Genomic DNA, 18,321 nt, shown 5'->3' on the forward strand with positions numbered 1-18,321 from the left:
TAGCACCTTCGTTTATATTCAAGGGCGCCCGTTTGGACCTCCGGAGCTACGACCTAAGGAAGGGTCATGGTAGGAAGGATGCAAGATTCACGCAGGTCAAACAAGCATTATCGACAGAAGGTCGTTATGGGACCTGCTAGGCTTCTTAAGCGCCGTCGTGCTGAGGGAGTAATATGGGGGATTTTTCCTGTGCTTACTCCATAAACAGCTCTTATACGATGTCCGTTCTAATGTTTTATGCGTTCTTTGGCGTTAATTGTGGGTTTTACCAGTCTGAAGACTCTGGAGGCCACTTAAAGTTCCACCTTTAAGGTATGGCTCTCGTGTACTTTAATGGCTCCCATTTACAGCTCGACCCTCGTTTGTGCATATGCGCTTTCTTACTCCGCCAACTACAAATCCCTAAAGCTGTACCTTTTATTGTCTCGCACGTACTCATCACCATAAATTTAAGCTGCACATAACGTGCAAGAGCACTAGACACACACATCGCCACGTGGTAGTGACAATATGTGTGTTCTTTCGTAACGCCCACAACACCGACAGATTTTTTGGAGAACGGGGCACTTAACGCTGACTTTTTTGAACACGTTATGTAGTTTGTTGGCTTTCTATGCTTTTAGTGAAAATAAACTCGGCATTGTTTCTTTCCACCATCACGCCTGTTTTCGTGTCTGTCTTTTGAAAAATATATATGTAACGGCTCATTTATTCGAAACCATAACACTTAATGGGCCAACGTTCTTCGCCTGTTCAACGGCTGATCAGCTTGCTTGGTCTTAAATGCAGAGATGACATCAAAATAACAGGATGTTCGCGCTGTACTGGTTAAAAAAAGAGATTTGCTTTCTGGGGATGCAGCTGCCCATTTCAAACTAGCTACCGCTTTCTATCGTGGATGCAGCTAGCACAGAACCGGGTTAAGTGGAGAAATATGGGAGAGGCCTTCGCCCTGCAGTTGGGTATAGTCAGGCTGATGATGATGATGATGATGATGATGATGATGACCGCTTTTCTAGGCTCCGATACAAAACGCTAACCTGCCCTAACTTTCTTTTTCATGTCACACCATTATCGGGCCACTATACGTTGAGACAGAATATCGTCAATTTCTTTTTATTATCCCTGAATACAAGTGCAGTAATATGTACGGCGGGAAGTCATCATGGCAGAATGTTTAGTAACTCACTTACCTCAGCGGATCGGCGAAAGAAGAACCGTCTACCGGCTCGCAGAAATAACCCCAAATAAACGTGATGGTTACCCTATAAGGACGGTGAAGATGAACAACTTATATACTGCCTCTCTATGGCGACACAATAAGCACTGTTCCTTATATGGCGCCGCACCCGACGTCATGATTACGGCTTCAATAAGTTGCGCCAGACAAAACATTTGTCATGATTCGTGGTCCGGCTCAGAGTTGGGTAAGTGAGCTCTCTTCGTCCGTAAGTAGAAGCGGCGAGGCGAAACCGTCATGGTGAGGACCAAGGAAACGACACCGACACAGCGCAGTAGCTCTTTGCTTGCGTAAAGTACGCATTCGCGTGACGACGATACCATTATTAGAGACGCCATCGCGGTGCATCCTTGCGTATGGAGATGTGTTGTTAGAGATGTCTGCCCTCTTGCTCGGGACGAGAGTGATGAACGATGCTTTGCGCAAAAGACGCTTGCTCCTTCATTTAAAGGATAGGTGCAGATTATAATTCTGAGGAACAGGAAAAAAAAGGCGGTACCTTCCGACGTCCCTCCGAAATTCGAGGACATTTGGAATATCTTTGGTGTGGGGTACCACAACGATTACTAATATTAACCGCTTATACCTCCTTCAAAAGAAAGCCGTTCAAAATGTTATGAATGTTCCCCGACTGGGACACACTGAACCGATTTTCAATGAACTTCGAATTATCCGCTTGCCACAATTATAGGAAACTTTACTCTTGCGGCGGTATGAAATCGGTGCTCACAATAACAACTGCCTGGTAATAAAGCTGTCAGGATTGCAACGCAAAGAGTCAATATACACTACACGAACGACACCCAAATGGCTTGTACCTAAGATCCGAACAAATTATGGTTACCAAATGCTGAGCTACACTCTCCCGCATCAATTAAATAAAGTCTGAACGAATGTATAGGAAATGAAAAATCGATTGTTTTATGTTTGTTCTTGTTTCTAAAAGTGATATTATGCTATGTACCACTGCAATGCCTCTGTAGGGTGCGTCGGCCTCGTCAAGCCTTTCTACTAGCTTTTTGCCGGCGCACCTAATATCCTAAAGATGTTAAATAAACATTATTCTATTCTATTCTATTCTATTATCTTTAAAAATGAGTGCATGCATGTCGGTGAAATCCCGATAAGCTGTTTAGCAGTCCTTTAAGAGTTGCACTTCTGCAGTATTAATAGGAAATCTCTAAGTGCAGATAACGTTATTCGAAGGTTGAAGTCTTCGGAGCGCGGTATGGAACTGCAAACGGCTCTTAAAGAACGCAAGAAGGTGACGGTTATGTCATATGTGCGTGCCTTATCTCACAGATTCAGGAGAGTGGAGGCTAGGAACGGAGTGGACGTTTTTATTCTCAGCCCCTAATAAGCTAGAACAGTTGTGGGCAGCCGTTCAAATGAAGCGTGATGGACGCAAAATAAATAAGCGTAACATTCATCATGTTAATTAGTACATTACGTGTCACAAGTGCACCTAATTCCTCTTTCTTGTAGCCTCACGTACATTGGCCAAACTGGCCGATGTATCAACTTAGGCTCATAGATCATTGTAACTCATTGGACAGAAAAGCCACAAACATAGCCAAACATTGCTTTTCTTGTAAATGCATTCCGTTCTTTGTAGATACAGAAGCGTTGTTTGTGCAGGATGACCGGTGCACAAGGGTTCTGAGGCTTTCCATATAATCAGAAAACGGACGGGTCAGTCAGCGCACCTTCCGCGACCTTAGCAGCCAGGAAAATGACCATACAACGGATAATGGCTCACTGTACACACGTGTGCTTTTGAAGTGGTTTTATCCTTGACAAGTACGTCTGGGTCTGACGCATGTTTTTGACGTTCCACATGTGTGCAGGCTTGATTAGAGTATAAATAGATGTGTGTTTTCCCAATAAAAGACAGTGTAAGTTCAGCGCCGTCGTGTGTCCCTTCTTGCTCCCGTTATTGTCCTCTAGTGCTGTTGCTTAAACATAAATTGTCACCAACTAGCACAAACCTCCTTTCTTTTTCCATTGAGCGCGCGTTAACACCATTGCATCGAAAGCACATTGATCATGGCTATTCCTTTTGTAACCCGGATTTGAGGGATATGCATGGGACTTTGGAACCACAGACGTCACCATCGTTGTGCTTTGTGGTCTCATACTGCATTCAGCCGCTTTTTAATCCGAACGTTATCTAGCTGGACCGTGTAAAGTGGACAATGTGCCACCACTTCTCATCGGGGAGGATTTATGGGTAAGTAACACTGGCCTTTATGCAAAATTTCGCTTTTTAAGCTGCAGTTGCGCTCCACCGCGGCGACTCAGACCAGATTTTTTTACCCTCACACGCAGGCTGCTAACGCGCTCCTACTCTCGACACCAGGCGCCATCTGACGGGCGCGGGTGGCCAGGGGACTGCCGGTCGCGCGGGCGCCCCGGGTTGAATGTGTGTTTGTGAGCGGGCGTTCTTCAGGCGTTCTTCAGAACGCGCTGCAGGGATTGTGAGTTTGCTTCCTCACTACAATGAAAACGTGCAAGAGTACCGACCTTATGCGGGGCGCGGGGCCGCAAATATATTGAGTACGTGCGCAGTGTTATTTGCACACACGCACGCCCACAAATATGCAGTTTTGTAGTGCCAAAAAGGAAATAACTTTAACTGCATGAGAGCATCTTGCGCGTCAAAGTTGATGTTTGGAATTAAGATGTGGAATTATGCAAGATGCTGCTCAGCTTATGGACAAACAATTTTACGTCACTATATATATATAGTTGCTTCACATAAAATGCGTAACGTTTAAGGTGCAAAAGCGGCTGAATTGAGACAAATACACGCGCGCACAGCAAATCTGCAGCACTCCCTCCGCTGCCGCTCAGGCCAAACCAGCCCATACCTCACAGCTAGGGAAGAAAAAAAAGAAGAAAGGAAGCAAGCGTGTATATACTGCTTTGCAGAGGGCAGCTCTAGCCGTCACTCGTTTGAAACCACGCTGTCTACATTGACTAGCCTGCCCGCCCCTCCTTTCAATCTTTCGGCACTAATAGGAAAAAAAAAAAGTGCTGAGGAAAGCGTGCGTACTGTTGAGTGCGGACGACTAGATGCTCTCCCTCCTCCAGCTCGAAGCCGCGCTCTGACGGCCAATAGCTTTTCTCACTATCCAGAATAAAAAAAAAATAAAAAAAAAAAACGTCGACAGGACACGCAGAAGTGACGTAGCTCTACGTATCTTTTGTGTCACGTGATTGCGCGTTCAGTATCTGCACAAATATCCTCCCGTGGCGGGAGACAGCCTTTAAAGGAACCAAGATGCGCTATAAAAAGACAGCCACAGGAAAAAGCCAAGGAGACAGACAGAGCGCAAAGCTCTGTCTGTCTTTGCCTTTGGAGACAAGATGGCGACAAGCGCCTCATAGCCGCCTGTTCGGGTCGTTCCGGTTGTTCTGGTTCATCCACTCCGCAAGGGTTCGAAGCGTTTTCACCAGACAAGATTCGAGTCAGGTTCAAGAGACGCTGGCTGTCGAAGCAAACGATGGAAATGATCTGCAACGTCTATGCAGACCGTAAACCGTTCGGTCTAACTACATGGCGGAGTGATACGTTTAAAGGCGGCCAGCCTCCATACCTTTGCGCCCGTTGCCAAGAGAAAGTGTCCCCGAGTATAGCAATCATTTCATTTTTTTTTCGATGTATTTATACGTCAGATGACGTATAATTCCGTCGCCAACCTCATCGGGCGGATGAGGTTAAGAAGTTTGCAGGGGTCAAGTGGATGCAGCTAGCACAGGACCGGGTTAATTGGAAAAATATTGGAGAGGCTTTCGCCTTGCAGTGGGTATAGTCAGGCTGATGATGGTGAATTATACATCTCAAAAACAAATATCCCTGCACCCCAATTCTTGGCCGATCCACTGGGTATGCGCCATGAATTCCAAGAACAACAGCCACAACAAAACTAGGGGAGGTAGAATGCGACCACTAAAGGAGCACTAAGGTAGAGTAATGTGTAGACTATGAAGTGATGAGATTTTTTTTTTTTTTGACAAGTTTGCCACGAGGAAGTCCATTTGCACTTATGTATTTGCAGAGGTTGGCAGTGTAGCGATTGTCTATTGTCCCCTTCTCGTAATCATAATCGCGATTCCAACGCAGGCCCACCTTCATGAGTATCAGTTGTATAATGCGAGTCGTTGATGGACACGTCCACAACAAGTTACGCACATCGCAGACGTCAGGTGCAGTGTCACAGTGAGGGCACCAGTCAGTCACTGGCAGATCTTTATCCCGCCATCGATATCGTACAGATGGGGTCAGAGCCGCCCCTGCCCGAATCCGGCGCACTGTTAAATTGGTTCACAGGAAGGGAAAGGCGCAGTAACTGTCACACTTGCTCTGTGGACACCCGAACCGCGCCGTAAGGGAAGGGAGGAAGGTGGGAATGAAAGTGGAAAGAGAGAAAGAGGAGCCGTAGTGGAGGGCTACGGAGTAATTTCGACCACCTGGGGATCTTTAACGTGCGCTGACATCGCACAGCACACGACGCCTCTTCGTTTCGCCTCCATCGAAACGCAGCCGCCGAGGTCGGGTTCGAACGGCGCACTGTTACCTCCTCCTGCCGAGTAAGACTACGGGTGAGGGGGTGCGAACACGGAGGAATGAGAGCGCGTGTTCGCTGGCGCAGAACTTGAGAATCGGAAACGTGGGACAGGAGCGGATCTGGGGGAAGAGGGGAAGGTGGTGGATCGCCTGATGTGTTTATGTGCGTCATAACATCCGCTTGAATATTATGTGGATCGCGAGCATGGCCGCGAATCCAGTGTATGCGTACAGGACATGGGTACTTTGAACAGAGCAAATGAATGGACTGTCTTATTTGAAATGTGCGTCGAACTACATTAGATCTGTTTTGGATAAGCTGTTTAAGGGCAGTGAGAGAGTCTGTGTAAAGATGAACTGCATTGGATGTAGGAACTGGCGGAAGGGAATATATGGCATTGTAAATGGCTTGAAGTTCCAGTGCCAGAGGGGTGCACGTATCCGCGGTATATGTCACGTGAGTGTTGAGATGCGGATGAGAGGGACTATACACAGAAGTAACTCCTCGCTCTGCATGTATTTAGACTATGAAGTGATGAGATGGATAGTCCAGCAAATGGTCTTATAAAGCACATAGCATAAAAAATGCGTATGGTGACATGCAAGGCGAAATTATACATGCAAGGTGAAATTATAGCTTGTCAAGATATCCAACGTATTTTAAATACGTAAAACTAAAATTTCAGTGTATGTCTCTGTATCTTAGGGCAGGCTGAGGGACCTAAAACAATTGTGTCCAGTGTTGGAGGCACTGCGGAGAGAAGAACGCTCGTAAGCATATGAAGGACACTCAAGCGGTACATGCTCAACAGTTTTGATCGCGCCGCGGCAGTTACAATGCGGATTGCTTGTTTGATCGAAACGGTATGCAAATTTTAGGTGATTCCGGTGATATAGAGTTTTGAGACGTTGAGGTAATCTGGCATGGGGTCTTGATCATAGATATGTGGGTCGACTGAGTGAAAAAATTGGTAGTGATGTATTGGCAACCTCCAGAGCCAAACCTTTTCTTCAGAAGCAAATATTTTAGCCAGTTGGGACGCATCAGTTTTCATGAAGGTCCGGCCTCGGCGGGTGCGTTTCGATGGAGGCGAAACGAAGCGGCGTCCGTGTGCTGTGCGATGTCAGCGCACGTTAAAGATCCCCAGGTGGTCGAAATTACTCCGAAGCCCTCCACTACGGCCCCCTTTCTCTCTATCCACTTTCACTCCCACCTTCATCCTTTCCCTTACGGCGCGGTTCAGGTGTCCACAGAGCAAGTGTGACAGATACTGCGCCTTTCCCTTTCTATGAATCAACCAACCAACCAACGCCACTGGGGTCACTCAAGCCAAGCGTAATGTAATGTAATTTGGTTCACAGGAAGGGAAAGGCGCAGTAACTGTCACACTTGCTTTGTGGACACCCGAACCGCGCCGTAAGGGAAGGGAGGAGGGTAGGAATGAAAGTGGAAAGATGGAAAGAGGAGCCGTAGTGGAGGGCTACGCAGTAATTTCGACCACCTGGGGATCTTGAAAAAGCTCACCTAATCAGAGCGACGGCACACACAATTCCAAGCATCGGAATTGTGTGTGCCGTCGCTCTGATTAGGTGAGCTTTTTCATGACCTGTAATTAGCCATTGCTACTAGCAAACTCCGGAATCCTTGTGCCCCCCGTTTGAAGCCTACAGTTAAAAGTTAAAGTTAAATTGGTTCACAGGAAGGGAAAGGCGCAGTAACTGTCACACTTGCTCTGTGGACACCCGAACCGCGCCGTAGGGGAAGGGAGGAAGGTGGGAATGAAAGTGGAGAGAAAGAGGAGCCGTAGTGGAGGGCTACGGAATAATTTCGACCACCTGGGGATCTTTAACGTGCGCTGACATCGCACAGCACACGGACGCCACTTCGTTTCGCCTCCATCGAAACGCAGCCGCCGCGGTCGGGTTCGAACCCGGGAACTCCGGCACAGTGGTCGGGCGTCTTACCACTGCACCACCCCGGCGGGGCGAAGGCTACAGCCTCAAAAGAACTTTTCTGAGATCACTGCAGACTTTGCACTAGTGAAATGCGTAAGCCTGAGCGCAGCTGTGTTGTGCGCGAGATGAGTCAGCGGGATTCCGCGAGTGACAGATACTGCGCCTTTCTTTCCTGTAAACCAATAACGCCGGTGAACTTTGATGCGTTCAATGCAACGCTGGTTGTGTTCGACAAGCGGCGCTCAGTGTACCATATGCAGCAGCAACGCTCAGACTTTCGCATTTCTGCACTGTAGATTCTGCAGTGCTCTCGGAATTTTTCAGACTGTGATTGGTTGATTACCTCTCTTTACACACTTTCTAACCATTCCCCACTCATTTGTGCACGCAAATCACGCCCTTTCACGCTCGTTTACGTTAATTTAAAATTTCCCGTCACTGGAAGTCGAGACTATCTGACCCATCTTTGCCGGCTATTTCGACGTGTAATCCTTAGTTCCCTTAGACTTTATTTAACGAACTAACCCACATCAACCGTTTTGTCACTTGCACACCATTCCTTGACGCTGTATCCGACGGTACCATTCTTTTTACGATATAACTAGTTCCTCTTTTACAGCTCTGAGAAAGTCATACCCATGCGAAACCCGCCTACATAACCATAAAATGCTTACGCAGTAATAATCATGAGCATGCACCTTGCAGGTGACAAGGCCAGGCACAGACAAGTCAGCGCGTAGTATGACGTTAAAGACCAAATGACATGATAGAGCTAGAATGAGCTTCCAGCTCCTTCCATATGGAAAGGTGAGATGAAAATCGGACACTGCGTGTCATTGCTCTGATTGGCTAAGCTGCTTCTTGACGTCACAACCACGCAACCTCGCGCGAGTAATTCGAACTCGGGCCAGTCCAGCTCCGCCTACGACTGATCAATGACAGACCATGACCTTTGGTTTAACCTTCGACATAAACCATGTGCTAAACCAGTATTTCTCTGCCCACTGCTATTAGCGCACTAAGATAAACCTCTCAATTTTTTTCATCGCTGATGTACCCCGTGCTAGTGAAGCTAGCTAAATATTTTTGCGTTGCATAAAGGATTGATGGTATACAGATTGTGCATATTTTCTTCAAGTAAATAGCTTTATAGTCGCTTTAAGGATATCATGCAACGTTAACGGTTCCCCTCTTTTCATACATAAACTTCGCTACTCGCTTGATTATCAATACTTTTAAATCGTGCCTCCATTATCTCACAGACACTCAGCATAGTTGTAAATCTGGGCAGTTACGTGGAAAACCACCAAATGGATACAAAACCCCACTTTAAAGAAGCCATAAGATTGTGCATAGTATACGGGTAATGTACTTGACACAGGATCCAGATGCCAGGTTTGATGGCCACCTTTACAATGTGTTGAGCTTCCTGGTGCATAGGCAGCTACGGTTATGTGATACCCACTTATGTGCCAGAGAATCCAGTATAACCCCGGCACATGTTCACATAATGCACCAGATGAATTGTTTTACCCTGCAGATTAAGCCCTTTCTTTTACTTACCGACCATAGTGAGATCAGCTATCTGCAAGTGCTGCTGAACACAAATGGAAGGCAATGTTAGGAAACAATGTCAATTTCACTGCCCTCAGTAATTTGCACAGTGCCCGAAGTCTCGACCGTAATGTTTCAGGTTCAAAGATTTTAGTTTCTTTAGTCGCCATTCATTTACTTTTCACGGCAGCAGTATGTGCTTCATGTGCTACGCAGTGCTTCAGAATGGTTTTAGGCCTACAATACCTGGAAAACGTGTCTGCAGTCAGGCAGGCAAAAAAAAAAAAAATCACTATAGGGGGAGAAAACCACGTACTGAAAGCTTTACAACATGTATCTGTTGAGCATATGATGCAATGCAGCAATCCAGTTGTTCGGCTATACTAGGTACACCTGGAAAGCAAAGTTCTGCAGCTTTTTAATGCCCTGGATGCTGCAACAAAAACATTTGTTCAGTAGATAGCAAACCACCTTGCTTGACTAAGCATCTCAGGCTCTACAAAAGGGTTACCTACGCCCCCACTCAGTTGACTTAAACTTCTTGTGTATAATGATTGCACTACTCAAATCACAGTCTTTATTTTCTTACAAATGCTAAACAGCAAATGATGGACATTCTTGCTATCCCCTGGGTTCACATATATTATAGCACATTTCCTGTGCATGATGCCTAATGATTTTCAAATTTTTGTTAGACCAAGACGACAACCTCTCTAAAGCAAGGAGATTGCTTGCGAAGTAAAATGTTTCACTTACTCTACAATGGCACAGTGTTTCAATCTCTGCAATGTGGAACAATGTGTCAGTGAAGTACAATGACTTTCAGTAATTTTCAGCAGTTTTCATCTACTTCAATCTCTCCAGGATGTAAGCTCAGAAAGGGCTTGTCTTCAATGCAAGTAGGTTTGCTGTAAGCCAATTTGACAATGCAACCGCAACTAAGGATTACCAATCATTGAACAGCAGGGCAAGAAGGCCCTGTTGATGTGCAATCAACTGCGCTTCAGCAACAAGAAAGCATTACAAAGACACACTAAGCTTTCCTTGAATAATGATCTTCTGACCATTCAACTCCTATTGAAGCCACTGGGGCTTTGTGAAAAAGCATAGCCGTACCAGTCCTTATCTTTCGAAACACTGGGACAGGCTTATAACCCTTCGACTGACAGAAGCAAGCAAGGCTCGTGATATAATAAAACGACTTGGGAGAATTTCCATCATTTTTTGGTGGCATGTGGGGCTGTAGCCAAGCTTGCCAATGAGTGGCATCTGAGTGGACCATTATTTCACAGCTGTGGTCAGGTTGTCTACAAGTGCATACAGCAATGCAAGTAATATGGTATACACGGTAACATGGACCAAATGGCTTGGAATAAGGTATGGCACTGCCACTGTCTGCCTCCTTCCTTTCCCCAGTATTACTGATGGTGAAAGATGCATGCACACATAAAGTGCAATTCGACCGATGGAAGGCAATGGTAATGTGCAAGCATGAACACCATTTGTCAGCAAGACTTCTATTGCTTCACATGTGACTGAGGCTCGCAGTGAATTTCTTCAGAATGACAGAGTGGTCAGCTATGAGTTGGCTTGGGCATCAGCTCTCCCCGATGCAACACTTTCAGCAAGATCATCCATCACATCGTCAAAAAGTGTCCTGCCCCAAAGCTCAGTGTACAACTCATCGACAACGTTACACTGACCCCGGAGACATGACTGGGCTCCTGCAAAGAGGAAGAGTCACCTCTCCTCGGTGAAAAGTGATAGAAGGTATGAAGAGGCGAACGGAGGATTGGTTAAAAGTCATTGCATCTATGAAATCATCCCAAGGAGATGTCACCTGCGAAGTGGCCTCCTTGTGTCTACTCTGCTTTTCTTCAAGCCTACATAGTAGCTGTTGAAATCAGCTTTGTCATAAAAATCACCAACATCACCTACAGAGCAAGTGGCACCAGTTAGCTACTTCGCATTAACATCCATAAGTGCCTGCACTTAGTATATAAAAAAAAAAAAAAACGAGAGTAAGCGCATGCATACAATCACTACTCTCCTGTTGCATATACTGTATATATATATATACATTTACTTGTGCTTTAGGATTACTTCTGCTTAGTTGTGACTTGACACGCATGGTAATATCATCTCCACATCTGAGTCAGTAACGGTATCCTCAACAGGTTCCCCGCCAGACTGCATCTGTAGGCTCTCGCCAAGTCCAAGCGGTGGCTGTTCAGCCAGTACATGTGCCATCTGAACCACTGTTGAACCATCTTCATTTCTTTGTACAATTTGCACCAACTTGATCTGCTGCTCTGACGTTTCATCCGGAGATCCTTCAGTACTCGACTCCATCAGCATTACTGGTACAGACGTACTGGCCAGAACACGAGGTTCAGATAGGGTGGTCATAGTTTCGGTGCTCATTTCATTCGGAATAACTTCATTTGCCTCAGCAAGTTCGATACTCTCGTAACGAAACGTCTGTACTGTAAAGATGTTGTCCTTGTTACAGGTGTAAGTGAAGCGCGTGTGACCAGCCGGCCACTGGAAACGGTGCTGCGAGACCAGGTGCCGCGACAGAGAGTTTCCTTTCGCGTACTGTTTCTGGCAAATGTGACACATGTAGATGCTCTTGGGGCACTTGAGGTGTTCGGCGCGGATGTGGTTGCGTAGAAGGTAGCTGCTGCGCTCGACAAATTCGCAATCGGGGTATGGACACGGTTTACCGCTATCCTCGTGCAACTCCAGATGCTTCCTCAGGTCGCTCGGCTGCTTCGCGGCGTAGTCACACAGATCACAAGCATACGGCCGTAGGGACGAATGGCGCCACTGCACGTGGTACCGGACTGCCGACGGCGCCGGGAAAGTCATGTCACACAGCGGGCACTTGTAATGGTTCACGTGGTGCCTCATGTGATCGCGCAAAAGGCGCTCTGAACTGAAGCTTCGGCTGCAGTAGGAACACGTCAGACTGGTCTGCTCGTCCTGTCGCGCAAAGTGATCCATCAGTTTTGTGCGAGACCAGAACATGCCACCGCAGTTTGGGCACGCCAGCCTCTTTTCCTGCGTGTGCGTGCGAAGGTGCTCCTTCAGTTTGTACACCGTGGCGAAGCTGGCATCGCAAGAGCTCCAGCCGCACTGCTGCGACGGTTTCTTCGACGACCGCGCCGCATCGCGCGCTTCTTCCGCGTGCGTATTGGCGTGCTCGTAGAATGCCTCAGGGTTTTCGAAACGGTCATCGCAGTCAGTCCACTGGCATTCGTACTGCTCTGGTGTGTCTGCGATGATGTTTCGCGACTGCTTGTCCACAAGACAGCGTAGTGCGGTCTTTTGTCTATTCAAGAAATTCTGGCCATAACACTTGATTTTGGAATGAAAGGCGTGATAAAACACGTGTGTTCGCAACTCTTTAGTACTCTTCAGTGATGCATCGCAGTCTGTCCACGGACACACGCTGGATTCGACAAAGGCGAGGTCATTGTCAAGGTGCTCCCTTACATGCTGGTAATACTGGGCGCTGTCTTGGCACGAGAAATCACATTGGTCCCACTCACAGCGAAGCAAGAGCTGCTCCTCTTTGAATGCAACGACGGACGTTGCCTCCGAACGCTTCATTGCTTCGAAAGAACGAAACAACTCGCCAGTTGCTGCGTGGTTTGAATCCTTGGTTTAATACCTGCTAGTGCCAGGCTTTTCCCACCAAATTCATCCTTCTTGGTGGATTGCCTTATCTCGACTTGACTTGGCTTGCAATATATCTCTAGTAAACGCATCATTTCATCTACAAATTGCACTAATTTGCCTAAAACAATTGGTAGAAATTTGAATTTTCACGCAACAACTGCTTGTTACGCTTTGACTATACTCTAACATTTATTGTCTTTATCACATAGCTATCATCGTCAGTAGTCTTCAGCCTGTTTCTGCGAATTACTGCAGTGCATTACTCTGCGCCACATTCGAAGTATGCAAATATGCACCCACCGCATTACCAACATTTCAGAACCATTAACGAACCACAAACAGCACTATTTGCGCAGATTCGTTCCATGTTTGTTCCACGTTTTCTTCGTGCAACCAAAGCCGTGTTCTTCCTCCATGGCTTAACACGCCACTGTTCAAAGTATGCGCCATTTTACGCCATGTGGGCCTGGTACATTTAATCATGAGTTTAGACCTTTAAGGGGAAAACTGCTGTACTCACTAGGACTCTTTCCAACTCAGTTGTTTACATTCATCGTCATTGTTTTAACTTATGTTAATTGTTTTCATTACAGGTTTAAGCATGGAATGCTTCTAGCTCCCATTGTCGGCGACCTTAAGGTGACGTTTAGCCAATAGCGAGAGCCAAAATCTGGGGATTTCCAGTCATCCCATATCTGAAACTTCGCCATCCGCGATCACCAAACGATATTTATTGAGGCGAGTTCTCCGCTCTCTAAGCCTTTATACAGAACCGGCGTACAAACTTGCGCTATGTATTGCCCAAACGAGTTGCAAAAATAATTTCCAATTCCTTCTCAATGTTCATTGAGATATGATTAAGCTGTGCATTTTAATTCATTTCTAACAGATGCATACATGCACCACACACTTCATTATAATCCGTTGGCTGTTAGAGGACAACGACTTCCACGCCGCCCCCAAGAACGGCGTTATGGTTCCACACACTCCCACATGTAGAAGACCCCAGACGCTGGCGGTCGAGGTGGCAGCAGTTTTAAGCACATTCGAGCACATACCATCAAATCTGTCATTACGTTGCAGGTCAGCTCACGGCGTATCCCCTTTCGGCAGGCGGATGTGTACTAGCTTGGGGAGAACTTGAATGCACTGCTTCTGTGCACAGTGCATTCACAGGCCTGTGTGACTGTCGCGTCGTGGCTGCGTACACTTCTGCATCATTCTATGCCTGTAACCATTTCATGTTTATATCTACTCTCGATTGCACGAGAGGCAGTAATTTTTGTTATTTTCATTGCTCTACTTCAGAGCACTGCTCTAAAAGGCCTATGGCTATTAGTGGGCACCTTACGATAAATAAAATAAATAGCATGCAGCTTGCTGTCAATGCAAACGTTTAATCATAGAACATAGCAGGGAAGACAGATCATTGTGTATGTTTGCATTATCCCATTTATTATCTGCACATCAAGCAAGATGCAAGGCAGACTGCCACATCTTAGTACACATTTTGGAATGATTTTCGCTTCTGTTCCCAAGAAGAAAAAACAAAGCAATAAACGCCTGTAATTAGCACGACCAGAGTTTGTTACTTTGAGGTATTGTCGAGACAAGAGAAGAGATATGTTTTTTTAAGCAGAGTAGACACTTGATGTCAAGTCTTTGGATCCATTAAAGCATATACAATGAGAATGACATTCATATCCTTCAAACTTAAGGTGCCTGTCATCACACTCATTATCATCTCATCTGTTGAGTCAAAACTGTATGAGTCAAAATGAAGACATCAAAACAATGACATCAAAATGATACTGCAGTATAGTTAGAGATCACCTAGTCGAGATGTCAAGCTCTATAAAAACATACAATATAGCACCCATAAAAAGAAAAAAAAAAAAAGATTGAAGTAAAATGTATAAAGCTGCATAAACGAACATGCCTACTGTACAGAACAGTCACCATAACAATGTGCACTTTCTCTTGACTAGAATGGTGAGTCAACTCATAAAGACACGAGGCATTCATAACAGCACGCAAACTAAGAAATTAAAAAATGAAGGTATGCACCAAAATATAAGTTGGGCCACAAAATGAAAAATAAAAGAAAGAAATAATAAAAAAATTCGCCGGCACATTAGACAGCACTCTAGCTATACCAGAGAGCCATCTACCAACAAATCACAAAATTCATTGTGCCTTTTAACAGATGTGCACCTCCGCAAAATGGCTGCCAAGAGTACCATTGCACATGCTGCCACCACTTTTTAAACATGCTTTCTAAAAAAAATCAACAGCTTAGACTATTAGCTGCATTCTCATTGGACGTTCAACAAGGGTATACATATACATATCTGTGCCATCCTTTGCATTGAAAGCACCATCATAACCTTGGCAATTTACAAGATCTTTGAAAAATAGACACTCAGAAAATTACTGTATGAATTTTTATGAACAAAAACTGTTTCAGCACGAGTCATTCAATAAGCCATCTGATTTTCTAACCATTAGTAATCCTCAAATATTAACATTATCTACCATGGGCAGAGAGAGCTGGACTAGCAGAATACAGTCACTTATGCACACTCCCTGCCATCAATCAGCAAATGCATTCATTAACCGACGTGTAGAAGGTCAGCATGTGGTACCACTATGCACCAGACTACGTCAAAAAGCCTATTGGGAGCTGTGGCCAGCCTGGCTAGTCACTCATCGAAATCCAAAACAGCCAAGTACCTTCAAGTTATTGTGCAAAAGACCTCAACATTACTGATTTCCATCGAAACTAGAAAGAGAAAAGGTAAAGAAAAAGTAGACAGCAGCAACAACATAATCTATGAATCGAAACCCAATGATAGTACTGCACTGAAAACTATGAAGTGCAAATTCTGCTCAATTTTTAAATTTCAATCATACCGTTGCATTCTCAATACCCAATAAAACTGCCTCGCAGGTTGGTGATGTCCTAATAAATGTCTTAAGGATGTCCAAGGGAGCTTAAATGTCCACCGACACTGTGTTACTCGAAAGAACCCACTACAGTAGGATACAACTTAAAGAGAGCAATTGCTAGCTATGGGACGTGGTATGTGGCGGTATAACTCTGCTCAACAGGAAACAAAATTAGCTTTTGATATTTTACTATGCTAAGCAAGCCAAAGGCATTAAAATTCTTCAGCTCATAATTTGGCCTGACGGTTAGCTCTTCTCTTTCAGCTTCAAAAGAGGACAACTTTCTGTCACAGAAGAATTTTGAATGGCACTTACTGCAGATCATAGTTGTATCCAACTATAGTGTAGTAAGTGGCTCTTTCCAGAGTTGCACAATGCATAGCAAGCCCAACGCAATAACAACTCCTTTGATGAAACATTAACTACAAAACTTGTCTTAGTATGATCAGGCTTTGCACTGCTATCAACACAGGTTGTACCAGACACATTACTTAAGATGCCACCATCATCGCAGGCCGCACTGAACATGTAAGTGTGAAAGAAACAGCAAAAACCATGCCACCAGCCCCTAGGTGGTAACCAAAGCAAGACACACAGGTCTTAGACCCTTCCACTTTTTGCAAGGTGTTTTCATCACCTCCATCACTCCGCTGCTCAATTTTAAGATGCATACACAGTAGCCACTGTTTATATTTACGCTTAAATATACTATAGTCGCTGGCAACGAGCCTACAAGCTTGAGTCCCTACAGGAGTTCAACACTTCCTGGTAGTCTCGTTCGAGAACTCGGTCCAGCAAGAGGAAGTCGATTTGCCGGTCGTCCAGCGTGCCGCCTGTGCCCGTGCTCAGGAGGCTGTCGGTGTCGGAGCCTTCCTCGACGGTCTGTAGCCGTTGAGAGGTGGCATCCAATGTGAGCCTTCGAGCTGCCTTTGCCAGTGATGCTTCAATGTCCAAAGCAACCACCGGCGAAAGGTCTTCCAAGGTGGCCAGAGGCACACCGGCCGCATCACTGTGTGGGTAGGAAGAAGAAAAAAAGGCAGTGCAGCGGTTGATAATAGAGTGCGTCATGCTTTATACTTAAAAGGAAAAAAATTCTTAAAGATGAACTACAATAAACTATCATCAAACCTAAAGAGGTCCGAAAATTTGACGAGTATGGCTGTAGGCCAGTTGGTGCGAGATCATAAAATTAAAATTGCAGAAGCAACAGGACGGAGCATAGTCAGTACCGTCCTGTGTTGTCTCCTTCCTGAAAATTTGCTCGAATTTAGTGTGCCTAACCTTGACTGAATCAGAATGCCAATTCAAAAAGTTTGGCTATTTGATTAACTCTTTCCTCGCTGCGCCTATTGAGCATCGTTAGCCCGCTAACAATGACTTTGCATGCTGATTTCAAACGCTTCTGCGTCGCTCACGGACACGCTACGTCATCTAGCGTGTAGTTAGATAGGTGAAGCTTAGATTGCTGTGTAATTTTTTTTCGCGAGGTGGCTATTTTTGAACGCACTCCGAGCATGCGGCAGCGTCGGAGTCACCTGCGAGAATGGCAGCATCCGCATCGACGACGTGCGCTTCAAAGCGTCGCACGTCTGACGATTCCGCACTGTTTACGACTGATTTTATCGATAACCCAGGCAGCAGTGACTCTGAATATGCTGCCTCATCGTCAGAATTCAGTTCCAACCCCGATGACAATGGAAACCGGCCCGGAACATCGGCGGTCAAACTTTGTTGGCCTGTTTTGCATACGTCCGGGACCGCTCTGGACGAATGTTTTTCTTTCTGTGTGTTGGTTCGTGTCATTCATCTCATTCCCATGGCGTCAACATCATTTGAGCACCTTATCTTGCCTCCTGCAAAAGAGGGACTGACGTTCTGCCCAAGAAGAGAACCGGGCATCCATTTCAGCATGGCGCTTTGCAGCAGCCCTCGTTGATTGCTCACTTTGCATCAAGAACACTATTCAATACTGCACTTTTATTTTTTTCACAGGGAGTGGCCAATATAATGCTCTGCATGTTGTATATCTCAAAAAATTATTAATTTTTATTGTTTCATTTATAAGTGCAATTCATCAAGTTTTGTTCAATTTTTTTCTAAATTATGGTTTCTGGGAAATTATATTCTGTGTTCCAACCCATAACTTCATATTAAAAGTTGTACGCCTACAAGCAAATCTATTTAGCTTTCTTCTCGTGTATTGTATAAAATTTTAGACATGATAGCTTTTACAGAAAAAAATATCTACTGAAACCTACGGAAAACAGCCATTTTGTCCACGGTAGGGAAAGAGTTAGGCGAGTTGTTTGACAACAGTGGTGCCAAAAGGAAGATATTGGCGTGCACGAGGCATTTAATGGAGTGAGAA

General features: G+C 45.4%; 2 protein-coding genes across 3 annotated transcripts in view; both read right to left on the reverse strand.

Annotated features, from left to right (window-relative positions):
• Window positions 1-9,729: 9,729 nt before the first annotated feature.
• Window positions 9,730-13,064, reverse strand: LOC146186975 (histone H4 transcription factor-like). Its single transcript, XM_084607530.1, has one exon. It carries the CDS (start codon window positions 12,933-12,935, stop codon window positions 11,430-11,432), a length of 1,506 nt encoding a protein of 501 aa, XP_084463656.1. The 5' UTR covers window positions 12,936-13,064; the 3' UTR covers window positions 9,730-11,429.
• A 1,826-nt stretch (window positions 13,065-14,890) lies between these two features.
• The window catches only part of LOC146186976 (uncharacterized), a 33,873-nt gene continuing 30,442 nt past the window's right edge, over window positions 14,891-18,321 (reverse strand). For both annotated transcript variants that reach the window (XM_084607532.1, XM_084607531.1), the window contains one exon: window positions 14,891-16,962. In XM_084607532.1, coding sequence (XP_084463658.1) covers window positions 16,683-16,962 — 280 coding nt within the window. In that variant the 3' untranslated portion in view covers window positions 14,891-16,682. The remainder of the gene's footprint in view (window positions 16,963-18,321) is intronic.

Source organism: Amblyomma maculatum, chromosome 6 (genome assembly GCF_055883805.1).
Source record: "Amblyomma maculatum isolate TAMU_Amacu chromosome 6, ASM5588380v1, whole genome shotgun sequence".
NCBI lineage: Eukaryota > Metazoa > Arthropoda > Arachnida > Ixodida > Ixodidae > Amblyomma > Amblyomma maculatum.

Excerpts from the sequence above, each read along its gene's own strand:
- LOC146186975 (XM_084607530.1), bottom strand. The coding sequence starts at position 12,935 with ATGAAGCGTTCGGAGGCAACGTCCGTCGTTGCATTCAAAGAGGAGCAG.